Genomic DNA, 27,990 nt, shown 5'->3' on the forward strand with positions numbered 1-27,990 from the left:
ACTGAGAAAGTTACTCCAGGATATGCTGCTGATACGTGGCAGACCGAGGACTTGAGTCCAGATCTGTCTGTGCTGTACTTCCAACAAGGCATGATTTTCAAGAGCGGGATGGCTCTGCCCCGCTTGCCCCAGCACTGCGCTCGGTCTCCTACCCAGCCTTTAGGAGCCGTCCTCCTTCCTGTCTCTTACCCCATCTCCTTAGTGATCCCAAGTCTTAACACTCCAACTAACTCCTCTTTTTAGATTGCGTCCGTGGTCCACAGAGGCAAAAGACCACTCAGAGGTCAAGGATACACAAGGGTTACAAAGCGAACGTTTAGATTTGATGACAAGAGGGTTATGGGTGGCTGGCGGGCACACTCTCCCTGGAGAGGTGGGCAGAAGCCAGTGTGCTGTGGCAGAAAGACAGGGCATGAGTGTTGATGGTTTGGTAGTGAAGTGAGAACAGGAGCTAGAGAAAGTGGGGATTTGGGTTGTTGGGGGGCAATTTTGTTTGGTTTTAAGGATGGACGGGATTTGAGCGAATGCCCAGAGGCCCGTGTTAGGCCCGTGTTGCTAGAGAGGGAGACATTGAGGTGGGGCTGGAGAGGAGGATGGAAGCCGCTGAGCCGGGGAAGGAGCAGCCTGAGCCGGGGAGGGAGCAGGAGCCTCCGAAGGGGGAGGTGCTCTTCTTCCATTGTTTCTAGAGGAAGACGGGAAGTTTTGTCTTGCTCTGTTTTGTTCTCTGTGGCAGGAAGTTGAGGGTTCTGTGCTTCTCAATGCAGTTTTCTCTAGGAACCGCTGTTGAGGTCTTCCCCTAAGAGCGAACAGGAGGTTTTGAAGTAAAGCTGGGAGGTTTTCAAAACTTCTGCAGGTTCTGCATTAACAGATGCGGAAAAGGACGGAGAGAGTTGACGCCTGGCGCTGTTGAAGGTCCAGTGGGAGAGTTTGGTGTGTCAGTCAGTGTGTTTGCCTGTTTTGTTTTTCCTCCAGGAGTGTGCTCGCACACCCGGGGCTGGTAAAACAGGAAGTGCACGACTGCGTTTCTGCCAGTCGTGTGGACGGCAGGGGAGGGGATGTTTAGGATGTTGGCAAACGCGAGGTGGAAGTGATGGGTTATGGAATTGATGCTGAATAAGGAAAGAAGTAAAGATAGGACTGGACAGAGTGCCAAGGAACTGTAGGTCCCAAGAGGCTGAAAAACCAGGGGTCTTGGGAAGCGGGAGAGTCTGAGACACAGGAGGTGCTGGTTGGAGAGAGGGAGGTCTGACTCTCTGCTGATGACCGTCTGAGGGGAGGCAGTGGGAGCGATGGCTCGGAGGTGGGTGTTGTGGGTGCGAACACATAGATCTCGAGGGCACCCGGGCTATGGGTGGGCTTTGGAGAGGAAGCCCCTTTGGCACCAGAATCCTCTGGGAATCAGAAAGTGGTGGGGTGTCAGTAGATGACAGGTGTGCGAGGGACAGAGATAGAGGTGTCTGAGGCATGAGCCTCAGAAGGGTTTTCACAGGGCCGTGGAGGTGTGGAGGTGAGCAGCAGTGCAGAGTGAGCCGGGTACCAACAGGGACTCCTTGGTCTTGGAGGGCAGGGCGGAGTTGGTGAGACATGAGAAAAGGAGCAGCTTTCCACCTGCCGGGACAGCGGAGAGGTTCAAGACTCCAGGGGAGAGGAAGCATTCAGAATCTGAAGAACTACAGGAATTTACTAATTACAGAATGGGTGTTCTGGAAGGCTTGGTGTAAAGTTCCGAGAAAGGAAGCCCACAGGGGCATGAGGAGAGACCAGAAGCCTCCCTGGTCATTATTCTCAGGTGTTCTCGTAGGGTAGTAGTGTTCTGAAGCAGAATGAGAATAGCTGGCTAAGATTTGACAAGGGAAAAGGAGGTCCCTTTGCAGAAAAAGGGGCGGTCACTCCGACTCATAGGATTCAGTTGGCACTTCTGATGAAGACCAAATCTCTCTAGAGTGGACTGGTCGTAAATTTTAGGTTGAATGGAAATTCCTTGGAAGGGCTCCAGGCCACAGTAGTTAGGCATATCAGCTTCTGGGGAATTAGGGTTCTTCTGTGGTTAAGGTGCGACCCAATGGACAGGTGCTCTGCTGGCTGATTGATTGCCCTGTGGCTCTGTGCTAGGTCTTCTGAAGTGTTGAATTTACCCAGTGGAGATACTCATATGGAACAATGGCAAAAATGGATGTTCTTCGTTACGGCTGTTATGCTCAGTTACCAATTTGTAGATCTGACTTCGTGTGTACCCATGACCTTGTGATCTTGTGGGGCATTCTGGATTATGGATCATGGTGTGGAAGGACCCAGAACAAAACAGTGTAGTGATTGTCTCTGATTATGGAATCGTGGGTGTGCACTTTTCTCTTTTTATTGTTAATAGAAAATAGAGCTTTGCTTTATTTTCCTTACTCAGTTAGACCCTGAATTTCACAGAGGAAAAATTTACTACAGACTCATAGTTGGAGTTTTATTGGCCTGCGTATTTTATGAGTACTGTGAGTCTTGTAACAGACTGGGTTTCTCTCCAGAAATTCACAGTAATGTCTGTGGCCCAGTTTTAGCAAGTGTGCAGAATTCTATGGTGAGTGTCTTTTGCTAGCCTCATTCCTGGCTCTGCTTTTTCTCTCTGTCCTTGTTTTTTCTTGATCTTTCTCACCTACTTCTAATTTATGTCATTTAATCTTATTTCATGTGTCTCAGTATCTCTTCTAGAACAAATTGTGTAAAAGTAAACGAAACCAATTTTGGGCCAAAGAGTATGAGCATCCTTCATGGTTCATGATTTTTTTTTTCCTTATTGCTTTCCAAACAAATTTTTATTTAATCCATTGTGTCTGTAAAGGAGCTGTTAAAAATATTTTTTTTGTGTAACTATGAGTATTGTATGAGAATGGTAGAAAATTTGAAAATAAGCATAAGGCTAAAGAGGACAGTTTTCATTATGAGTTCTAGATTTTTCTTAACCTTTTATATCTACATTTTTAACATTAATGAAATTATATGTGCAATTAATTTCAAATCTTGCTGTTTTCTCTTAAAAGTATATCAAAGCATATTTAATATTAAAGATGCCTTATGGGGCTCCTGGGTGTCTCAGTCAGTTAAGCATCAGCCTTCAGCTCAGGTCATGATCCCAGGGTCCTGGGATGGGGCCCTGAGTCCAGTTTCTTGCTGGGCGGGTAGTCTCCTCCTCCTTTCTCTCTCTACCTGCTTGTGCACACTTGCTCTCTCTCTCTCTTTCTCTGTGTCAAATAAATAAAAATCTTTAAAAAAAAAAGATGTCTTATGACAAGATTACTGATAACCATGGAATAAATATAAGTTACCTGTTTTTATTGTTGAAGATTTAGATTGCTTTGATTCCTTTGCTATTTTAAATAGCATTGCAGCGAACATCATTATACAGATATCTTTGCCACAGTTTCAAAAGTATTTTCTAATGGCAGATCCCTAAAAGTAGAAGAGCAGTAATTAAAGATATAAGCAAATAAATGATAAATAAAGGAGAGAACACAGGTGAATATTTTTAAAAGTTTGCAAGGGGGACAGCATTCTTATCCATGACACCAAAAAAAAAAAAAAAAAGTGGGGGGGGGTGGAGAATGGCTGAATTAAAAAAGTATATACCTGGAAAACTCTTTGGAAATTATGATAGATAAATGGCTATAAAGAACCTCCACAAATGAAAAAGACTTTTAAAGACCATGAAAAGACAATTTAAAAAAGAGACCCATCACAAAAGAAGAAAAATCTATAGCTAACAAATATTTTAAAGGATGTTCAATCCCAGTAGAAATAAAACAAAGATGACATATTATTTTTCAGTTATAAGTCCATCAAAGATAATCACTGGTGATGAGAATATATGATAAGAATATAAGTTGATATATTTCTGGAAACAGACTGTTAATTAAAAATACATGTATCCTTGAGCACCTGGGTAGCTCAGTCAGTTAGACATCTGACTCCTGATTTTGGTTTGGGTTGTGGGATGGAGCTCAGACCTGTTGGGGTCTGTGCTGGGCATGGAGCCTACTTTAGACTCTCTCTCTCATCTCTCTCTCTCTCCCTCTTGCCACCACCTCCCCCCACTCACGTGTGTGTGTGCTCTCTCTCTCAAAAAGAAGAAATGAAAGCCATTAATAAATTATAAAGATCAGGAATTTTGTAAAACACACACACACACACTTTTATCTTTTATCCAGTAATTTCATCTTTAGGAGTTTGATTTTTATCAAACAGATGCCCAATGATGTTTACACAGCACTGTTTATTGATTGAAAGATTGACAACAACTTAAGTGAGGATTTGGTTTTGTTGTTTATCCACCCAGTGGAATACTATATATGTGTTAAAAATGATCATGTAGATATGAATTACTGACAGAAAGATACTTAAGAGCTGTTAGAGATTTAGAAAATATGAGCGAAGGAATGGATATACATAGAAAAAATACGGAAAGGTGTAAACATAGTATTCATAGTGTTTTTTCCCTATTTAGAGGGATTATGACTCATCTGTATTTTTTCTTCCTTTATTTTTCCTGAAGGGTTTTTTTTTTTTTTTTTAAGATTTTACTTATTTATTTATTGGAGAGAAAGGAGAGCACATGCACCAGTCGGGGGTGGGCGGGGCAGGGGGAGAAGGAGAGGGAGAATCTGGAGCTGACTCTGCACCAAGCTTGGAGCCCCATGCAGGGCTAGATCCCACGACCCGGAGATCATGACCCTGCGATCATGACCTTTGTTGAAACCAGGAGTCACATTCTTAACCGACTGAGCCACCCAGATGCCCCTTTCCTGAAGTTTTAAAATAAGTATGTCTGACCCGAATAAGTCGAAGGGGGGAGGAAAAGCCAGTTCCCCCAAAATAAGTGTCTTACAGCAGAAACAAACCTTGTATTTAATCCTCCCGCTCTTCGTAGTTACACATACCGATTTCAAGTTAGAAATGTTACATGAACTATAATTTACGAAGTGGATCTGCAAAAGCATAATAAAGAGAAGTGATCAGCTGATAACACGTAACATGAAGAAGGCAGAAAGGGGAGCCCTTGGTCAGGGCATTTACAGCGAAAATGAATGCATTCGTCACACGTCATCACTGGGCACGTCATCACTGGCAGGTCGTCAGCCAGAGCCTGTTGGGGGGCTCTGTGTGGTTTTGAAGAATGTGCCTTCCAGCCCTCTTCTTGCTGCTGAGAAAATCTAGGCTCTAGGAGGCTTAGTGTCTCAGGAATCTGGTAGGTGCTGGGACTGATCCTGCACGGGCTTCTCCTCACCCAGCCCTGGGAGGAGTGCCCTTCAAATTTACATCACCCTCATGCATGAAAATTCATCTGCCATGATTTGTTTTTTGAATTGAAACATTCTTTCTCCACCCCCCCCCCCAGTTCTGTAATGCTAATTCCTTTGGCGGGGGGTTCTTCTCATAAATCACAAATATTTAGGTTGAATGAATTTCCTCACTTTTTCCCACTCATACCCTTTATCATAGGGGAAGGTTGTACCTGGCTATAAAGGAGAAGAGATGCAGGAAGAGTTAACTGAGGTTCAATCTAAGACCGAGTCCTTTAACTTCCAAATTTTGCTTGGACTCTGTGAGCTCAGGTTTTGGGGAGATGAAATTGTAATTTTCAATGCCAAAGCTGCTCACAGCTTTTCCTTGATGAATGACTCTTGTTCATATGTTTTTGAGATTTTCTTGGTGTCATGGATTAAAATGGACTTTTGGCCTGAAAGAATAAATTCATAAAATGTAGCTTGAACCATTGTTATTTTGACCTTTCATTTCCAAGAGCTATGACTGTCATGCAGTCTCTACCCTTATAGGAAAAAACGGTTTAGCTAAAACACACTTTTAGTTTGGGCAAATTAATATGTAAAAATCTTGTCTTGGCATAAATTAATTTCATTTGATTTAACATTGGTTTTCATTATCAAAGTGCTACAATCACATTTCAGAAAACTTTAATTCAAGAAAAGGGATGATTGATGTAAAATATTAAATGCATGAGAGATGGGGGAAAAAAAGAAAAGGGAAGAGACTAATATTTTCCTGTAGTACAGTAACATTTTGGCATTATTTCCTTCTAGTTTTTTTTTCGTCACCCGAAATACAACCGTACTTCCAAGGTTATGGTTCTGCCAGAATATGGCCGATGAGGCAAATCCTTTTCTGTGTTCATCAGTCTGACTCCTAAACGAGCAGGTGCTCTCTTAGCTCTTTTTGTCTCCCTCTGCCTTTTGGTGAAACTTGGCAGCATATGTGGCAGAAGGTGGAGACTTAATTTCTTTTAAAAGATACCTGGATTGGGATTCAGTAGCAATATCCTCAGTGGAATTTTTCTGCTAAAAGAAATCCTCAAAGTTAAGCCTGGAGGAAATGAATCAAATGTTTCTAAACACATTCTGAGGGATAGTTAAATTCCATTTCCTAAGGGTAGAAAAAAAAACACACACAAAATCCTCAACATTTCCATTCTACATCCTTGACTTTTGAGCTGGGCCCTGGGGGCCTGGACTCACCATTTTGTATTGGTAATTGAAGTCTTTTGGCTGCTGTTTTGGTGGAAGGAAAGTGTGTTCTTGCCAGTTTGGTTACTCAAAGAGAGCGTTTTTCCTTCCTTTCTGCCAAGAGATGCTACTATTCCCTTATGCTTATTTTGTTCCATTCTTATTTGCAGAGTACGCGGGTGGAGTTTGACCTGCCGGAGTATTCTGTCCGTCGAAGGTACCAGGATTTTGACTGGCTGAGGAACAAACTGGAGGAGTCCCAGCCCACTCATCTCATTCCCGTAGGTACTAAGTCATGACAGCTTGTTCCTCTGTTTACCTGCGTCATCGCTCCTGAGGATGTTTGCTGGGCTCTCGCCCCTTACATGAGGGGCAGACTCTGCCTGACACTTTATACCGCATTTCCCCATCAAATGCACGTAAAACATTCTCATGGATGGTGTCTAACCTGTCTCAGCCTTGGGGTTTTGGTTTCTGGTTTGCTCTGATCATGCTGGTTTCTTGAACGGTGTGCGGGTAGGTTTTCACTTTCATTTTGACAGTTCTTTTTGAGGTAGGGAGAGTCCTAATTCTTATTTGCTGCCTCTTTAAAGACTGTTTCACCCTTCTAGATGCAGTTCTTGAGGGTTGGGTGGCTGCCACCAGATGAACAGCGATGCCTCAGATTACAGCTGGCGGGGCTTTCCTTAGACATGGCTGATTCAGGGAGCAGGAACCTCGCACACAACCCACCCAACCCCAGTTTTTCACTTAAAACACCAAAAGCCATCTAACTCCATTTATTGAAGCAGCATAATATTTTTCTGTTGCTTCTATCTACACATAAAAAAAAAAAAAAACAAAACAAAACCAGAACTGGAGCAAATAAAATTTAAAAGACTACGTAAACCAACATACATATTGAATGCTTTTCAGACTTTTTTTTTCCCCCAGTAGAAATAATAACTATTTTAGACCCCAGATGTTTCTTTGGGCTTTGGGGGCTTTGGGGCAGTTTAGGCCATAAAACTCTTCGGAGGGGCTCTATCTTTCAGTAAAAACCTTGGCTGAATAACTTCTTAGCACTTGCCAGTCTTTGTGTTACGAACGCGTGTCCCAGTGCTTCTCTCCCCCGGTTGGAAGACGGTGAATATACTGTGGTAGAAGTGACGGGGTTTGCCTACGGCGGCATTCTTTCCCGGAGGGAAGAAGCTCATCTTTGAACAGTTGGAACCGTTCCTTAAAATGGAGTCGCAGTTTGGCGACACTGGCAGCTGGTGAATTAAAAAAAAAAAAAAAATAGGCTTTTTATTTGAGAAGAGTTTGAGATTTCCAGAATTACTGCGAAGGTAGTGCAGTGAATTCTCGTATACCCTGCACCTGCTTTTGCTCGACATTTTACGTTCGTGTGGCACATTTGTCACAGTTAACGAACCAGCAGTGATGCCTTATTGTTGACTACCAGTCCTTTATTCAGATTTCCTCCGTTTCGCCTAATGCCCTCTTCCTGTTCTAGGGTCCCATCTAGGGTGTCACTTTGCATGTCTCCTTACTGGTCGTGATAGTTTCTCAGCCTTTCCTCGTTTTCGGTGACGGGCAGTTTCGAGGAGTACTCGTCAGGCATTTTGTAGAATGTCTCTCAGTTGAGATTTGTCTGATGTTTTTCTCATGATTAAACTGGAGTCGCGTGTTTTGGGAGGAGAAGTGCCGTTCTCCTCACATCATAAGAAAGGTGCAAGCTGTCAGCGGTATTTATCACTGTTGATGTTAACCTGGATCACCTTATTTGATGTAATGCTTGTTGGGTTTGTCCACCGTACGGTCCCTCTTCACTCCTGTTCCGTGCTGTACTGTTTGGAAGGAAGTTGTTGTTTATGCTTATTAGCCCGCACTGTGCACAAGGCGGGGGTTTACGCTCCACCTGCTGGCGGCTAGTGTGTTTGAAGTTTGGTTCGACAGCGACACCTGCTGGTTGTACTTACGCATGGACACCGAAACCAGAACTGAAAGAGGGTGGAAGGCTTCGGAATGTCGGGGAGTGATCCAGAGTAGCTTTAAGTATGGTTTCCTACAGTCAGGATGGAAGCAGTGAGTAGGAAGGTATTCTAGAAGCAAGTGGAGACATAAACTTATTCAATAAATTATTGGTACGTGTCTGGGGTGGAGAGAGATTTAACATAGGAGAGCATCTCTGACTCAGTGTGAAAGTGAAAGTGGAAAAAACTTTTTTTCTCCTTTAGAAATTATTCTGCAGCAACTTGGCTAGAAAGTATCTGTCTGTTAGTAAGCATGGACTTTGTGTTAGTCTTCATACTAGGCCTGGTGTGTACTCTTGGGGAGCTCAGGGGTCATGTGATGGACAAGGGACCCCTGCGTGGAAAGTTTATTTTCAGGTGGAGACCTAGTAGACATGCAACATAATTATTGTTTACATTTTCATTTCTTTATTAAAAAAACAGCTTTATTAAGATATAATTCATTCACCGCACAGTTTGTCCATTTAAAATAAATACACAAGTTAAGGACTTTTCGTATCTTTAGTGTCAATATTTAGTATATTAGTATGTACTATTTCCGTATATATATTTAGTATATAAGTATTTAATATATATATATATTTATGGAAGTATTTAATATATTTAGTATAGAGAGTTGTGCAACCATCAGCACAATCAATTTTAGAACCTTTTCTCACCCCCAAAAGTAACCTCCCACTCTTTGCTTGTCATTTCCAGACCTTCTATCTTTTTCAGCGCCTGGCAACCACTGATCTTTCTGTCTTTATAAATTTTCCTATTCTGGACATTTCATATAGAGTCCTACACTATATAATCTTTTGTGATTGGGTTTTTTTTCACTTGGCACAGTGTGTTCAAGTTTTTCGAGGTTAATCCGTGTTGTGGCACGTGTCAGTACTTTCGTTCCTTTTTCTTGTTAGATAATATCACGTTGTATGGATGTACCCCTTTTTGGTCTATCTGCTCGCATTTAATGGACGTTTGAATTGTTTTCACCTACTGGCTGTTCTGAGTAATGCGACTATGAACATCTACATGCAAATTTTTGCATAGTCCTCTGTTCTCATTTTTTCTTGAGTGTGTACACCCAGTAGTATCATTGACAGATTGTATGTACCTGTTTATTTAACCTTGTGAGAAACTGCCAGGCTGTTTTCCAAAGTGGCCACATCATTTTACCTTCCCACTGGCAGGGTATGAGGGTTCCAGTTTCTCCACGTCTTTATCAACACTGTGATTATCTACATCTTTGATTATAACCATCCCAGTGGGTGTGAAGTAGTATCTCACTGTGGTTTCGATTTGTGTCCCCCGACAGCTAATAATGATGAGCATTTTTTTTACATGCTTGTTGGCCGTCTGTCATCTTCCTTGGAGAACTATCTCTTCAGATCCTTTACGCTGGGTTGTCTTTTTGTTATTAGATCTTTATATAATCTAAATGTAAATCCCTTACTAGAGATACGACTTGCAAAAATTTTCCTCCCAGTTAATGAGTTGTCTCATTACTTTCTTGATGGTGTCTCTTGGAAGTACAAAGATTTTTAGTTTTGATGAATTCCAGTTTATCTTTTGTTTCTTTCTCTGCTTGTGCTTAAAGGTGTCCTATCTCATAAATCGTCACCTAGTTCTAGGTCGTGAAGATTTACACCTGTGCTTTCTTCTAAATTTTTTTAAAGATTTAATTTATTTATTTGACAGAGAGACAGATCACAAGTAGGCAGAGAGGCAGGCAGAGAGAGAGGGGGAAGCAGGCTCCCCTCTCTCTGCTGAGCAGAGAGCCCGAAGTGGAGCTCGATTCCAGGACGCTGGAATCATCACCTGAGCCGAAGGCAGAGGCTTTAACCCACTGAGCCACCCAAGCGTCCCCTAAATTTTTTTTTTTTTAACATTTTGTTTTCAAGTAGTCTCTACACCCAACGTGGGGCTTGAATTCATGACCCTGGAATCTAAAGTTGCTCGTTCCACCAACTGAACCAGCCAGGTGTCCCTCTTCTAAAATTTTTATACAGTTTTAGCCCACACATTTCAGCCTTTCATCCATTTTGAGTTCATTTTTGTACAGTAAGCTTTCCTTTCTTTAACCAGGGAGGCTGAATGTCGTCCCCTGAACTAATGGGACATTGGTGTTTCTTTTATGATTTACCTCTTCGTTTTCTCTTGTTTTTGTTTTGTCTTGTCTTGTTTTGCTTTGTAAAAACTCCATATCTGCAAAGGAAGTTGACCTGTATTTTTTATATTTAAATGTAGCATTTGTTCTGATGTGAGATGGGAGGACCATACTTTTTTCAGGTGGTAAGTTGTTGCAGAACCACTTACGAGTGATCAGTCATCTTTACCATCGTTTGTGCATCAGACCGAATCATGCATTAGACTTGTGTATTCCTGAACTGCCCCTGAACCCTTGGTGCGTCCGTCTTTCTAATCTGGGGGCCTTCCTACATGATTTGAATGACTGTAACTTCACAGAACATTTCAACATCCGGTTGTAAGGTCCCCGTCTCCATTCTCCACCTGCCAATATACTCTTGTTTCCAGAGCTTTTCTGGCTATTGGCACATGTTCTGTTTTTCAAGATGAACTTTAGAGTCTTTTGAATTAGTTGGAACATTTGGGAGAATGAATTCCTATTTCGTTGTGTTTGTTTATGTTATGTTGGTCACCACACAGTGTATCATTAGTTTTTGATGTCGTGTTCCGTGATTCATTGTTTGCATTATAACACCCAGTGCTCCATGCAATCTGTGCCCTCTTTAATAGCCATCATCGGGCTTTTGCCAACTCAAGTCAGCTGTGGTTAGAAGTATGTGAGGATTCCTGAGCTTTCAGATTCTGCTGCTGTCTTAGGAGTGTGGAATGAAGTGCCCCTCTGACCTGGGCTTCTGTGGAACCATGTCAAGTCCTAAGTGAACAGTCAGCCAGACTGTGGTTCCGGGAAGGAACCCACATTCTTTCATTTTCCTCTCCCCGATCGGCCATCCTGAGGCCTGTTTCCAGCCCCTGTGGCTCCGAACGTGGCAGCTTCTGGGGCTGTCCCGGGGAAACCCAGCCCCTGACTTCTAGACCACCCTTTCCTTTGCCTGAATAGAATCCCAAGGTGGTCAGTATGGCTTGACTTTTCTCTCTGTTCAGTCTTTTTGCCTTGCACCTTTCGCAGATTCTGGCCTCTTTGATATTTTCTGGGTGCTGCGGCACCGTGATGTTTTCTGGTGCTGCGGCATATATATGTTTTTCCTTTTTACATTGCTTCCTCGCTCTGTAATTTGAAAAGCAGAAATGCGCATATCACTTCATCCTCGAATACTTGGAGCCAAGTCTTCATTATGACGTGGATTTTTTTTCCCCATTTATTTTTTGGCCCAGAGGTTGGTTTTAACACTACTTCTTTTACTGGGGCACACCTCATTACAACAATAGATATGCTTCGTGATTTGATGGGCACATGTAGATTTTGGAGATGAAGTAAATACATTTATTAAACTCTTCAGTGTTTAATTGCACTTAGAAATTTACTGTTTGCTTCAGGTTTTGTGAAGGAAGCTTTTTTGGAAGGATGCATTTGTATTTCCTATCTACCCAGTTTGTTTTGGGTAGTGGTAAGCTCATAGGAATTAGTAAGAAATTTGTAATGCAACAGCTGTTTTTCTTAATATGAAATAATCAGTTAAAACTCTAACTTCATTTTCTAGTTGGTTCTTCCTTTTTTTTGTACTGTTAAAAAAAAAAAAAGCATATACATGCTTTTAGCTTACCAGTAGGTAAGTTAATAAGTAGTTGAACACTGGTTGAACTTTCAAGTACTTCAAATTAAACTGGGCCTGATGGTGGTTTTTTATGGAGAGGGGGTTTTTAAGCATAATGCTCTTTTATTTATTTGTTATTTTTTCTTAGGAGCCATAGTCTCTGTTTGTTTGATAAGGAGAGGAAAAATAGTTTTCTGTCATGTAGTGGGTATGTTGCTGAATATTTGTTTAACTGGAATTTGCAATTAATTGCACATTAATATTTGTTAAAGCAGCAATTTAAATGCTGACAAGAGGAAGTTGGATCATTTCAAGATTGAGCAATGGAAATCTTTGTGCAGATTTCACACTCCGAAATAGTAGCTTTCCATGACAATCTACAGGAAGTATGCTTTTGTTTCACAGATTGTAAGATATTTTCTTTTAAACTATTATGAAATATAATACATATGAAAGTGCTTGACCAAAGTATCAAGTGCTATAAAAATGTAAATATTTTGTAAGGTTAAACCTTGAAATATTTAATGGGTTATTGTATGCTTTGCAAGTAGGATTCTTTTAAAATATATATTTTAAAGATTTTATTCATTTATTTGAGAGAGAGAGAGAGAGAACACAAGCGGGATGGGGCAGAGGGAGAGGGAGGCGCAGCCTCCCTACTGAGCAGGGAGCCAGACGTGGGGCTCCATCCTGGGACTCCAGGGTCATGACCTGAGCCGAAGGCAGGTGCTTAGCTGAGCCACCCAGGTGCCCCACAAATAGGATTTTTTGTAGTTTCCAACATATACATGCATGTATAGTTTTTTAAAAAATCTTTTCATAATGGAAAATGTCAGAAATACTGAAGTAGAGTGATTCAGTGCAATGAGCCCCCCACCCCCACCCCATGAACTCACTGCCCAGTTCCAACATTTATCCCCAGTGGCCAGTCTTATTTCATCTCTTTCCTTATCCACACCCTCACCCTCATACCGGGTAAGATTTTTTCTTTTTAAAAAGCGATTTTCATCACCTTATATTCTGGAGGTCAGGAGTCCAGAATTGGTCTCGGTGGATTAATATCCCTGCGCTGCATTCCCCATAGGAGCTCTGGGGGGACGTGGTTCCTTGACTTTTCCTGCTTCTAGAAGCTCCCGCTTCCCGTGGCTCATGGCGCCTTCCACCATCTTCAAAGCTGGCAGCACAGAGTCTTCTCTCCTCTCTGACATTTGCTTCTGTCACCACAGCTTTTTTTTTTTTTTTTTAATTGAGGTAAAATTCGAATAACGTAAAATTTGCCATTTTAAGAAGTGTACAACTCTGTGGCTTTTGGTGCATTCACGATGTTTTTCAGTCAGCACCCCATGTGATTCCAGAATATGTTCATCCCTCACAGAAGACTCCCATACTCACGAAGCAGTCACTTCTCATTCCCCCTTTCCCCCACCCAGCTATTATAAATCATGCTATTCGCACGTTGATTGTACGAGTCTTTGAACACTTGCTTTCAGTTACTTGGGCTGCGTGCCAAGGAATGGAATTCTGGATCCTATGCTAATCTTACACCTAATTTTTATTTTATTTCATTTATTTATTTGAGAGAGAGAGAGATCACAAGTAGGCGGAGAGGCAGGCAGAGAGAGAGGGGGAAGCAGGCTCCCTGCCGAGCAGAGAGCCCGATGTGGAGCTCGATCCCAGGACCCTGAGATCATGACCTGGGCCAAAGGCAGAGGCTCAACCCACTGAGCCACCCAGGCGCCCCGTACACTTAATTTTTTAAGGAGCCGCCAAGCTGTCTTCCACAGAGACCACATCATTTTACATTCTCACCAACCATGGAAGAGGTTTCCAATTTCTCCACGTACTTGCTTTTTTTTTTTCTTCTTCTTTTATAGCCATCCTAGTGGGTGTGAAAAGGTATGTATCCCAGAGGGTTCTTAAAAAAAATTTTGGCCTCAAAGATGTATGGAAATTCTACCCTTTGGTCCACTCCCCTTCTCGTTCTCGGTGTTTACAGGGTCATAAAAACAGCTGGCATGCCTGTGGCGTCTACCATGTGCTTGGAGCTGTGCTGAGCCCTTCACTTGCAACAGCTCAGTCACAGTCCAGAGAGGCCCTGATTTCATCAGCAACCCAGATTCCTATGCATAAAGAAACCAGAAGGTAATTATAAAGGTGACACTGAGAGGAGCCGTGTCCCCTTTAAGGCTCGAAATAGGAAGAAACAAATTTCCGAAGCCATGTACATTTGGGCATAATAATGCTTAGAAGGAAATTCTGTTTGCAGAAGGATTCACCCCGGGGTTCCTTTAAATAGCAAGCTTCCCTGATTCATTAAACTTAAAGTTCAATGTACTAAGCCTGAAGAATGAATGACTATTTCAGGAGATTATCTGTTCTGTTAAATGAGGCACACCTCACCAGTTATTTGCTCATTAGGCTTTCCTCCCAAGTCCTATTCAGCATAAGCAAACCAGAGCATGCTCCCCAGGACTCATGAAGTAAAGAGCAGGAAAACATCCACTGGATTTGGTCATTAGAAAGCCATCGGCCGTCTTTAAAAGAGTGGTCTGCAGTGGGTAGGGACAAGGCAGAGAAATGCAGCATTCGAAGGCAGAACCAAAGACAGCTTTGTTTTGGGGTGGAGGAAGGTTGGGGGTTGAGACATCGATAGAAGGAGTAGAAGTTAAGATAAGTGATTCTTTCAGGAAGGTTGAGTGAGCCCCAAAGGAGAGTGGAGAAGAAGATGTAAGGTCAAGGGATATTTGAGTTTATTATTTTTGGTAGAAAGAGAACCAACTATGTATTTGTAGACTCAGGAACAGAGCCGGGTGAGGAGGAAATGTTGAAAATACAGGGAAAAGAAGGTATGATTAATTGATGAGAGCACGTGCATGCTAGTGAACTAATGGGGCAAAGACACAGAAGAGTTAGCCTTGTGGTGTGTTGGGGGTGGGGTATGTTGTCCACAGGGACCTGAGAAATGGAGAGGAGATGGGTTTCTGTGGAGGAAGCAAAATGGTTAGGAAATGTGTATGTGATGCCCTTACACCTTACACCTGGTTCTCTGTCAGAGAAGTGGTGCTGTGCTTCGTGTGAAAGGTTGGGGGTTGAGTGTAGGGTTTAAGAAGAATTCCTAAGGGAATGGGAGAACTGATGAGAACAAAGAAGTCATCCTAAAGAACAACCATACCCTATTAAGACAGATTCCCTGGTGCTTTTGACGGGGCCAGAACACTGGGCTGGATGGCCCTGTGCATCTGACCCAGGACCCATTTCTAATATTCTCCCCAGATGTAAGCTCTGCCAGGCGCCTTAAGTTGGATGTGTTGTCTCCGTGGGGTTCTGTAATCGTATTCCTGACTCTGCTCCCCTCTCTTTCTTCATTTCCACACCTTTCCACCATGCCCTCTGGAACTCCCAATCTGGTAAAAAGAAACCTGTCATTGTAGCCTCTTCTCTGCACCCTGCCACCATCTCAAGATGTAACTGGACATGGCTGTCCCCGAAGATTAGTAGTTCCCGAAGCTGCTGCCCCTCCTACAGCAAAGACCCCTCCCCACACTGTTGTTGGCGCTTCTCTGTGGCAGGAATTATGGGAAACATGTTCAGCCTTGTAGCTAAATTAATACTCGTGACAACCCTGACAAGCTGGCACTATTGTTACCTATTTTTTGCAAACGAAGAAGAATCTGAGGTACCAGGAGATTGTAGAACTTGACCGAAGACAGACAGCTTGTCAGAAGGAGAAAGAGTGAGCCCACGGTCTCTCTTCTGGAGATGGAAAACATCCTGACTTTCCAGAGCTCTTCCAAGTGCTTCATTCCAGGGCTGTTGATAGAGCCAGTCTCCAAATCTTTGAATGGGTTCTAGGTTGGGATCGCTTCTTGATTTCTCTACTCCACGTACCTTAGGATTCCACTTCTTCGGGTTGGTGACGTCCCTGTGTCTGTTTTCGTGTGCATGTATGTGCGCTTGAAGGCTTATAATTTAAAGGAAATGAATCAGGGCCCCTGGGTGGCTCATTCAGTTGTGCGTCTACATTTGGCTCAGGTCATGATCCCAGGGTCCTGGGATCGAGCCCCACATCGGGCTGCCAGATCTCCCTCTCCCTCTGCCCCTGCTCTCTCTCTCTTTCTCTCTCTCTCAAATAAATGAATAAAAATATTTAAAAAAAATAAAAGAAACAGACCTCTTTCTTGCCAGAATATGGGGCTGAAGGAGGTTGTGGACTTAAATCTTGTTTCATCCTCACTTATAATTGTTCTGTTCTTTGTTTGGCTTTTGTTTCTTTCTTCCCCCCTTATTCTGACCATCCTCATGGGTGTGGACTGGTATCTCACTGTGGTTTGTGTTTGTAGTTCCCTAATGACTCATGATGTTGAACATTTTTTCAGGTGCTCGTTAGCCATTTGTAGATCTTTGGAAAAATATCTACCAATTGTTTGCCCAATTTTTAATGTAAATGTTCTTTTAATATTTCATCACCAAACATGTTCAAATTACACACTAGTAGATAATCTCTCTCTCTGTCTCTGGTGGTAGTAATGAGGAAGAACTTTTAATCAAGCATTTAATGAAGCTACTTTGGAAATAGGTCAAAGCTCAAAGATCCCTTAGTAACCAGGTAGTTTTAAATTGCCCGCAGTATTGCCTTGAAGCCAACATTATGGAGACATTTGTTTGAGTAAGAGGAGCAAAGGAAATTACATTTTTAAGAACTTTTGAGTGTAAACCTAGGCAAAAGATGGGCTTGGAAAAGGTATTTTTTAGATACGTAGGTTTGCCCAATGTACTTCATCCTCCATACACCAAGTTCTTTCACCCCTTGAGCTGGGGTTGGAATGTGAATCTATTTAAATGCATTTTTGTGGGGTTAATGTTGTCTGCCTTCTTTCCTTAGACTGTCTTTCTGGCCCTGACTTTCTCATTATACCACGTGTGCCTTAAGCAATGTACAGATAGCTGGACCATAGGATTTACACTCGTCCTTGTGCGGGGGTCATGCTAATCTCTGTATTGTTCCAATTTTAGTATATGTGCTGCCAAAGGGACCAATATTGGATTTACTGGATACACATTGACTGACTGTTTCCTGACCAGGGGCTGGTCCCTAGCATTTTACTTCTTGGGTTATTATAAAGCCGAGAAGGGTAGCTGTGATTTACTCCACCTGTATGTTTCAGGATGGTTTATACTGATGACTAAGTAAAATTCCAACCGAATAGGGAGTCTGTTCTTGGACAGAATTGTTTGCTAGCCTGTGGCTTTTCTTTCCACTGTCGTATCAAGTACTCTGAATGTTTTTCTTCCTATCTTTGTAGCCGCTTCCTGAGAAGTTTGTGGTGAAAGGTGTTGTAGATCGTTTTTCAGAAGAGTTTGTGGAGACCAGAAGAAAAGCTTTGGATAAATTCCTAAAAAGAATTACAGACCATCCCGTGCTCTCTTTCAATGAACACTTCAATGTTTTCCTTACTGCTAAGGTAAGAACAGAATTGTTCATATTCCTCCCCCAAATTAGGATTCTTTGGGCTTTCTCGGAAGCTACTTTGATCTCTCACAAACCACCTTCATGAATGGCCCACTACAGTGGGTGTCATTGAATTGCTCTGTGTTTTGGAGTCCATTTGCATCAGCATGGTTTCCATGTGTAGCATTCAGGAGAAACACCCCTTTGTAGCAGCAGGGGAAGACAGAGTATTCCCACTCACCGGAAGGAGGGGTAAGTGTTTCCTTAAACACTTGGCGCATTGAGACCACTCTGACCAACAGTGTGCTGAAGGAACAGAGCGAAAGAACATCTAGTGAGTGATTTGGTAAGGATGGTTCTTCACAGGAACCCTGTGAGAGCTGACTTGTAACCTCATTTTACAGATGAGGAAACTGAAGTTCAAGGATTTGGTACATGTTCAAGGGGCATCACTAGGATTTGAGGTTGGGTCTGTATGGCTTTGGAAGCCACACTTCTCCTCTGTATTAGCCCCACCACGATGAGCTCAGCTACTTGCCCACGGCCACGTTCCTATTGGGTGGGCATTTTCCAAGCATTTGCCAGAGAAACGTTTGGATCCCACACAGTTGCCAGGTTCTGTGTGTTCATACCCAGGTTGGTCATTCCCTGGCTTCTGTGTGCACTCCAGGTTTGGCGGAACGGGCAGGAAGTCAGAGGTGCTCTGCCCTAAATGTCTGCAGAAATGGGATCTCAGGCCCAGACTCTCATGCCAGCTCCTTGTAGCCACGTCTGTTTACCTTCGTGAATCACATTCCTATCCTCGGGCCACGGGTGCTCTGTTCCATGTTGGCAAGGGTGTTGAGGCTCAAGGACCTCCCAGTTTTCTTTTTTCAGAATGGCAAAATTGAGAAATATTTGCAGATACTATCAGCTGACGTTAAAGATTTTAGGGAGGGTGTTGTTCTCCAGACAATGGAAACCACATGGCAAAGTCCTTTAGTATTTTTTTTTTAAACCACCATTGACATTTTTTTTAAGCCCCATCGATGATCTTCCCATTCATCTCTTTTTTCCTAGAGGCCCATTCCCACCCCCCAACAACATCAGACTTGTGTTCTGTTTCAAAATAAGTATTTCCTGGTGAGCAGAACCTCAGATACAGTTCTTAACACAGAGTAAAATCCATCCAATTTTCCAGCGAGCCTCATGCACGGTTCAGGCTGTAGACCTGGTAGGCCCCAGGTCATTAATCTGTGTGGAGGTTAGAGAGGAAAAGTGTGTGTGTGTGTGGTATTTATCTGTAGGCCATATAAATGATTTAAAAAAAAAAAGTCCTTCAGTGTCTTAAGCACAGTCCAACTTCCCGTGAGTGAGTGCTGGGGTGTTGGCTCTAACACAGAACAAACCTAGCCTAGTTCAGTATTACTTGCTCAACTGAATGTACTAAATAACCCCATCTTTTTCTTTTTTCCTTTAGATTGTGGTAAAATACGTAAAAAACTTACCTTCTTAACCATTTTAAGATATTCACAACCAATATTCAGTATATTCACAGCTAATCTCCAGAACTTTCTCATCTTGTGAAACCGAAACGTGGTGCTCTCCTGTGCTCTGTGATACCACCGGAGCTCCCCATCTCCCCCTCCCTGGGTTCCCCATCTTCTAACACCCCTTGAGTAATGTGGTCCTGTTCTTAGGTGAGGCCTTGACATATTCTGCCACAGTGAAGGCAGAAGCATTCCTCCTTCTCGTGATAACCTGATGTTATCACAAACCAGGAGTGTCTTTGGAAGAAGCCAGTAATGCTGGGAGAGGTGGGGGGACGCTCAGTACCGCCTGCGTTCAGATCAGTGTTTTCATCTTTGGCAGAATGGGTGCAGCAGTGAGAGAGGCATACCAAGTAACCCCATTCAGCGTATTGACTTGGTTAACAGGGGGTTCTCTTGTCAGCCTCTACTTGGAATAGAGCCTCCGCAGTCCAGCGAGCCCATTTGGATCTAGCCGTGCTCCAAACAACACTGTGGAAGCAATGCCAGTAATGGCAAGGCTTCCATTACAATCTTGTAAAAGCCAGGTGTCTACAGGGATGTTTGCTTGTCTAGGGTACATGAGGCTAGAAGGGGAGATGGAATCTTTAGAACATTCTCTCAAGCCAGGTAGCCTGACTTTGAAAGGAAGAAGAGAAATGGAGGAGGGGAGCCGGAGGAAATTGCTGCTGTTGTGAAGCTGGGCGAGCCCTGGGTGTGTATCACCACTGAAGGATTAGACGTTGAAGATGTAGGCAGGAGAAGGAATAGTTGATGGGCAGGGGCCTTGCTTGTCAGCGAGGTGTAGCTAGGAAAGAGTGGAATCAGAAGTCAAAGTGAAGGCCTCGGCTGCCTAAGGAAGGAGGAAGTGAAATCAGGAGTGGTCTACCCTTCAGACACTTGTGGAGACCAGAGCCTGTGGTTGTGGTCGTCAAATGGGAGGGGGCTGCCAGTCATCTGGGTTAAGCGTGATTCCCTCTTCTCAGCTCCATCCCTAAACCAGACAGGGTGACCAGAAAGCAATGGCCTTGTGCCTCGTTCCCTTATCTGTCTGTAAACGTGCTCTGCTCAGACCAGGAATTCCTGTTCTGTGTGTGTTGATGGTGGATATAAGGAGCAGACGCCCGATCTTCTGTAGAACCACTTTTGAAGGCCCCGTTAAGGAAGTGATGTCAAACAATGTGAAGGTGCCGTAGATTCCTCCTGGAGTTGGAGGACAAGAGGACGTTCATTTGACCTGGCAGACTGATACGCATTTTAAATTTAGGTACAATGGATCGTGTAGCTCAGCAGATTTCCCAAGCGTGCCCTGACCAAGACGTTCAGGATTAAGTGCTGTGTTGTTTACAGCACCTCTCCCTGCCTTGGCTTTTCTTGCCTTGCTTTTTCTGTCACTGTTTCCTGCTTTCTGCCCTCTTCTCCCTCCTTTCTGTATATGGCTTTGCTTGGGATATAAATAAATGAATGGAATGAACTTCAGCTCTAGAATTTTCCTCCTAAAGATAACTTAGGATATTTTGTATGAGAGTAAGGGACTTCATCTTTTTTTTTTTTTTTTCTTCCAGTCAGAGGCTTTAAAGCATCATGTTAGAATTAGTGTTGAGTTTGCAGGAGAATGCACTCAGGTGAGTGAGCCAGATTATAAAGGTAGGAGTCTGGCTCTGGAGAAAGGGTTCAGGGGTGAGCTTTTGGTGTTTCCAACGGTGAGGGGAGAGGACGGTGGTGTACATGGTGAGTCCTCTGACTCAGCTCCTGTTTTCGATATCTACCACTTCCAAGAGGAAACCACCCAAAGCAGTTGGTTTGACCGAGTCCCGGCTGTGGGCGTGATGGAGCCCCTTGAGACTCTCTGTTCATGTGTCCTCCTTAGGACCTGAACGCCTACAAGAAGCAGGGGATGGCCCTGCTGACCAGAGTGGGCGAGTCCGTCAAGCATGTCACCGGAGGCTACAAGCTGAGGAGTCGACCTCTTGAGTTCGCAGCCATCGGCGACTACTTAGATACATTTGCGCTCAAACTGGGAACCATTGACCGGATAGCTCAGAGGATCATCAAAGAAGAAATAGGTGAGCCCTCCTTGCAGACACTGATCACGCCCAGGGAGCATGTGTGTGGGAATGGCATTCCCCTCGGCTCAGCAGAATCCAGCCGCAGAAACACTGGCCTGACAGAATGAGGCCACGCTTACAAAACTAATACACGAGCATGAGCGGGGGAGGGGTTCGTCATGACCAGAGGATAGTAATTTTGTGCTCCCTCCTTCGCCCTGCTCGCCAGCCTTGTGTTTGCTTTCCCGATGGCATACAGCCACTTCTCAGCCCCGAAGCATTTCCCTTCTCTCTCTCAACTTTAGCTTTAAAAGTGAAGACATTAAGTCAACTTCCCATCATTCATAGGAACAATAATTTAAAAAACAAACTTTGGTACCTTTTCTGGCAGAAAGATGGTTTAAAAGGACAGTGTAGAGACCCGTGTCTGCCAAAGTGGTGGTTCTTTTGAGACTTCAACTTGCAATTGACTCACCTGCCCCACCCCTGCTTCATTTCAGGCCCACTCTTCCTGACCTGGGGAGTTATGAAACCTTTCTAGAACCTTCCGGGTTGTTGCCACCACTCCCTCCCCACCCCTCTTGTGGTCACCTGCTTTTCTGTATCCCAGAACATTAGGGCCTTTCGTCTTCTTACACACATGTAGGCCAGAGAAACTGGAACAATGTCAATGATCCTGCTGGCTGGCACAAGATGTGAAACACACCTAAAGGGATTCTCCCGTAGTTGCCATCCATTGGTTACTAAAAAATGACAACAACGTGTTTTTTGTAATGACAAGAATCCTGGTGATAGGACGCCTGGATGACTCAGTTGGCTAAGCATCTATCTTCAGCTCAGGTCATGATCCCAGAGTCCTGGGATCGGGTCCCATATCGGGCTCCTTGCTCTGCGAGGAGCCTGCTTCTGCCTCTGCCTGCCACTCCCCCTGTGTGCTCTCTCCGTCTCTCTCTTTCTTGACAAATAAATAAAATCTTAAAAAAAAAAAAAAAAAGAGAATCCTGGTGACAAATATGGGCTAGATTTTCTCTGGAGGGGAAATAAATCAACATTTGCCCTGGTTCCCTGTGCTGTATGAGTAGGTGAGTGGGTATTTTTGAAGACATGCAGTGGATATAGCTCCTCCCACTTCCCCCAGAAGGCACTGTGGTCCCCATTATCCAGAAGCATGGCATTCCCATTATGGGGTGAAGTCAGGTGATGTTTCATAACATCAGAAACCAGAAAATGCTGGGTTTATAGAGATTTTTTAAAAAATTATAAACAATGTTATGTTTAAAGGAGAGCATGCTTTGGTGAGTGACTGACCAAGGAAATAACATCTTGCTCTAGAGAGCTCTTGGCTACAGTTCTTACTGAGTCAGTAATACCAGGGATTGTCTTAATTACCCACCAAGTCTTAATTAGTTTCTGTTCTTCTTTTATAGAGTACCTTGTAGAGCTGCGAGAATATGGGCCTGTGTACTCCACGTGGAGTGCATTAGAGGGGGAGCTGGCTGAGCCTCTGGAGGGGGTGTCAGCTTGCATCGGCAACTGCTCGACAGCCTTGGAAGAGCTGACAGACGACATGACAGAAGACTTCCTACCTGTGCTCAGGGAATATATTTTATACTCTGACTCTATGAAGGTAAGCTGGCTCACTTCTTGCGCACTTAGGTACGTTCCTTGTTTTAGTCACTTCCAGAAAAAAATTTATTGGTGCCTATTGGCATGTGGTACAGGTTTCCTTCTTTCAGGGTGGGCAGGATCATACATGTGGACTCACCTCATAGGCATATAAATAGAGCACACGGTAAACCAAGTTATGAGAATTAAATGAAGAAAAATAGTGTGGAGGAAACTTTTAATATTCACTAAGAGTTCATAGAGGTAAAACATCTACTAAACAAGACCAGGATACTGTGAAAAAAGAACATTTGGATAATTAGAGCTCTTGGAAGTTAAAATCTGATTGTCTGAGATGAAATTGAAGAGGAAAGTTGAAAGATGAGGTTGAGGAAATCTTGGAAAGTAAAAAAAGGAAACCAAATAGTTAGAAAGTAGAACAAAAATGCAAAAATACTGGGGCGCCTGGGTGGCTCAGTGGGTTAAAGCCTCTGCCTTCAGCTCAGGTCATGATCCTGGGGTCCTGAGATCGAGCCCCGCATTGGGCTCTCTGCTTAGCAGGGAGCCTGCTTCCTCCTCTCTCTCTGCCTGCCTGCTTGCGATCTCTCTCTTTCTGTCAAATAAATAAATAAAATCTTAAAAAAAAAAAAGCAAAAATACTGAAAATGTGAAAGAATGGTAAGAGATATAGAGGATTACTCTTGAAGGTTCAGCATCTGTCTGATAAGAGTTCCTGAGAGAAGTAAAAAGACTGATGGAAGGAACTTGTGAAAGAGATAATACAAAAAAATCTTCCAGAGCTGAAGGATGTGAGTTTTCAGTTAAAAAGACATGCTGGGCTTCTGGGTGGCTCATTTGGTTAAGTGACTGCCTTTGGCTCAGGTCACGATCCTGGAGTCCCAGGATCAAGTCCCGCATTGGGCTCCCTGCTCAGCAGGAAGTCTGCTTCTCCCTCTGACCCTCCCCCTTCTCATGCTCTCTCTCTGTCTCTCATTCTCTCTCTTTCAAATAAATAAATAAAATCCTTTAAAAATAAAATAAAATGAAAAAGACATGCTGATTGCCCAGCAAAAGTAATGAAGAGAGCCAACCTACCGCGTATCACTGTACAATTTTAGAATGAAAGTTATACGATTTTAAAAGCTTTTAAAGAAAGAGGGAGATGGAGGAGATGTACAATGGAATAAGAATCAGAATGGCTTTGCTAGCAGCAATGGACAAGAAAAGATAGGCGCTGTGAGGACAAATGATTTCCAACCCCACATTCTAAATGCAGAGTAAGGATGGGATCAGATGCTTTAATGCCTGCACTAGAAACTACCCAAGCCTGCCCTTAGACCTTTGAGAGGACAGCTACAGGGACTCTTACAGTGTGACACCTGTGAGAGAAAAGTGTCAGGCTTCCTGACCAACAGAAAACATTATGTTGCGCTGTGTTGAACATCCCAAGTAGCCCCTCTTCCTGTTTCCCAAAGGAGACCTCTGATTTATTGTTCTATTTTTGGGAGCAGATCTAAGGCACTCCTTTAAGAAGGATCGGGGTAAGGATTGACAAGAATTTCTTGAGAGGAACTCATCAGAGAACTTTGGGTTATAAAAATGGAAAACCAGAAAAAACATGGCAATATGAAAATATTCCACACCTTAAGGAGTAAAAAGTAATGAATCAACTAGTTATAAAAATTGAAAAAAAAAACCCTTATGGGAAATTTCAAACATACAATAGAAGCAAAGAGAATAATATGACCAATTCCATATATGGAACCTGTGTTCCATTTTGTTTCACCAGGTATGAACCTTTTAAGGCTCTTGATACATGTTAAATTGTGGACAATGGAAAATTTTCCTGCTAGAATGAATCATTGTCTCATGTGTACTCTATAAAGCTGATAATAAAACACTTTCAAAGACAGGCTTGGGTGTGGATCTCACAATGGGCTGGGAAATGGTATGAATTTCCTTATCTGTAAGGTGGAAATGATGGTAGTTATGGTGATGATAAGGATAAAACTCACAGGTGACATCATTAGCTGGAGGCAATTTTATTGGTGTTTATTGGAACTGAGGCTGAAAACCATGGCTCCTGATTGTCACAAATTTCCTACTCATTTTCCTCTATTACATTGGGTTTATTTGTTTTGTTTTGCTTTTTAATGAGACCCACACATGGCATATTTAATTCTGTGGCTGAAACAAGTGTGGAAAGGCATTCTGGGGTTGGGGGTGGGTGGAATGGGTCAGGGGAGTCGAAAGGTATGAACTTCCTGTTATCAGTAATAGGTAAGTCATGGGATGCCGTGCACAGCATGGTGACTATAGTTAATACTACATTATATATTCTAAAGTTCCTGGGAGAGTAGATCTTAAAGTTCTTATCAAAGAAAAATTTATAAGCATGTGTGGTGATGGATGTTAACTAGTCTTACGGTGATCGTTTCACAAGATATATATAAATCTTTATTTTGTATACCTGAAGCTAATATAATGTTGTCTGTCAATTACATCTCAAAAAAAAAGGCATCCTAACTTGCTTTAAATGAGCCAGAATATTTTGGTTTACTTATTTTAATAGTATCTATTTTTGTAAACAAAAATAAAATTTTACAATCCCCGGGGTGTCTTTGAATTTATGTCTCTCTTTTTTTTAAGATTTTATTTATTTATTTGACAGACAGAGACCACAAGTAGGCAGAGAGGCAGGCAGAGAGAGAGGAGGAAACAGGCTCCCTGCTGAGCAGAGAGCCCGATGCGGGGCTCGATCCCAGGACCCTGGGATCATGACCTGAGCTGAAGGCAGAGGCTTTAACCCACTGAGCCACCCGGCGCCCCAAATTTATCTCTTATACCGACATAGTCTTCATTCAAAATCCTTTCTTAACGTTGCCAGACTGAAAATCTGATGCATACACCGTCTTGGGATATTACGGTATAATTACTTTGTTCTTACACGTGGCAGGTATATTAGTACTTAATATATATTTGTACTTGAAGCAGGATTTGAAATTGTCGTTTAGCTAAGGTTTATCTGGCATCTTTACTAAAATATTCTACAGTGAGGCATAAGCTTATGTGAGTAACTGAAGTTCTATATCATAGAAACACTTGTTTGTTTGCTTTCTCTCTTCACCCCCTTTGTGAGGCGTATGTATTGAGTTTCTTGTTCACTAAGCCTGAATAAACATTAATCAGGTTAATCAGGCTGGGAGAATGGGAGTGTATACAGTATCTTCTGGGAAGGGCATAGGGAGGAGGAAGTGTTGACTGGCGGTCTCTGAAACCCTAGCCCTGCCCCATTGGTGTGCAGGGCTAAGCATGGTTAGAAAGAAACGAGGTCTGCCCACTCCCATTCTTTCCAAAGGGAAAGTGTCTCTGCAGAGTGGTCTGGGTAAGACAGGAGTGACTTGATGACAAAGCCAGGACCGCGTGGGTTCATGATCTCAAGTATTTTCTCCATGCAAGGCTAGACTGACGTTCAGCTATTTCAAATCCCTAATGATGGTTGAGGTCTGCGTGGCCAGGTCTAAAGACACCAGGGGATGGGGGTCTAAGTGGCTCTCCTGCCTTTGTCTTGTGATATTGCTGCTCTATAAGAATTCTTAGCTGAATTTTATTCCTCTGAGAGAGTCGTATAGTTCCATTTCCAAAATACCTTTCTGTTTTGGGGAATAGGTGGGATTGACTTTGCTCTTCAGTATGAAAATGAAATATAAGGTAGAGAGCTTGCTGAAGGCCTGGCTGTGACATGTTTGGTATCAACTATGGTATGGTCTTCCTAACTGAGCAAGTCCTTCTGGTTTTGTTTTGGTGGGGAGGTTTTGGTGTGGTGACGTTTTATCAGTCTACTCCATTATGATGGCCTTGAGTGGACCAAAGTGAGTATTCATCCTCATTGTTTGAAACGAGAGGCCTGCGCCCTAGGAATTTGAAGTAGTTGTGGGTCAGCAGAGCCCTGTATAGAGAAAATGCTGGAGATCATCGAAGCCCTCTCTGAGTTTGAAAAGGTCTTGCCAGTGACTTCATCTCCTAGATCTAGATCATCATGTCTGTCTTGTTCATTGCATAGATGAAGAAATAGAGCCCCATCAGTAAATCTCTTCTCTGTTGGCTCTAGTTCGAATGAGTGGCACCTTGTACCTGTGTCTTTACTCTTGGCTAAAGAGCAAACCGGATCAGTGCCTGTTTTTCGAGGCTGAGTCTCAAATTGTCTCCCTTTAAATGCACTTGTGGCTGGATACACTCTGTTCGCTTTGGAGGCAGAAAGAAAGCACAGAAAAAGCAGGGTGTTATCAGGCCATGTGGGACACATGGACCGTGTTTGGTGAACAAATGAGGACAGCTTGTACTAGAAAGATGATCGAGGTCATGTATTTCAAAGATGCCAAGGAGAGAGGGTGAACAGCGTGTGACAGGGAGAGGTACCAAAGTTACCCTCAGGCCCAGAACTCAAGTTAAACACCCTGAAGACACGTACATGTGAGCTCTTATATGGGATTTCACATTCTACAGACTATGTGTGGGGAAAAAATAATTAAGATAGTGATGGGCTGAGGGAGAACATGTTAGAATCCTTACAGATTTCAGGGAATGCCTTTTTGGTACTGGCATCATTACGACCAGGACACCAGTAGAAGCTTTAAGAAGGTTAGAGTAGGACCACCTTATTTCCCACACTGCTTTATTCATAGAAGGTGGTTAGCAAATATTTAGTTGAATTTGACATGTGGCCAACTTGAAACATTAACAGAAATATAACTACTGGATGTCCCATATCTTGTAATTTTTCAAGAGATGGGTTTACTTATGAGTCTAGGAGCATGCTTATCTCAGAGGTTTTGCTGAATGACAAGGCTGGGTTGAGTCAAAAGAGGGTGGTAAGGAGAAGCCACACAGAGGAGGTGGCTTGGAGACTTGAAAAACATATAGGAGTTATCTGTGCAAGGATCAGAGCAAGGCATAGGGAAGCACCGGTGCCAAGGTTCTAAAGCAGAAATGAGCTTGGTGTCTTTGCAGATCAGAAAGGTGCCTGTGGATTCACAGACCTGTACCTGTGGGGCTAATAATATATGTTAATAAAAAATAAAAAATAAAGAAAGGTGCTGTGTGAGTGGAGTTCAGCAAGCAAAGGAGCAAACTGGAA

The 27,990-nt window shown here is 43.0% G+C and overlaps 1 protein-coding gene and 1 pseudogene across 1 annotated transcript in view; one reads left to right on the forward strand and one right to left on the reverse strand.

Annotated features, from left to right (window-relative positions):
- The window catches only part of SNX30 (sorting nexin family member 30), a 104,609-nt gene that overhangs the window by 53,664 nt on the left and 22,955 nt on the right, over positions 1 to 27,990 (forward strand). The window contains exons 3-6 of the mRNA XM_032865622.1: positions 6,674 to 6,784; positions 17,547 to 17,705; positions 21,071 to 21,266; positions 22,676 to 22,875. Of these exons, the coding sequence (XP_032721513.1) occupies positions 6,674 to 6,784; positions 17,547 to 17,705; positions 21,071 to 21,266; positions 22,676 to 22,875 (666 nt within the window). The remainder of the gene's footprint in view (positions 1 to 6,673; positions 6,785 to 17,546; positions 17,706 to 21,070; positions 21,267 to 22,675; positions 22,876 to 27,990) is intronic.
- LOC116872893 lies at positions 17,180 to 17,277 on the reverse strand (annotated as a pseudogene).

Source organism: Lontra canadensis, unplaced genomic scaffold (assembly GCF_010015895.1).
Source record: "Lontra canadensis isolate GAN:19392208 unplaced genomic scaffold, GSC_riverotter_1.0 scaffold30, whole genome shotgun sequence".
Taxonomy (NCBI): Eukaryota; Metazoa; Chordata; class Mammalia; order Carnivora; family Mustelidae; genus Lontra; species Lontra canadensis.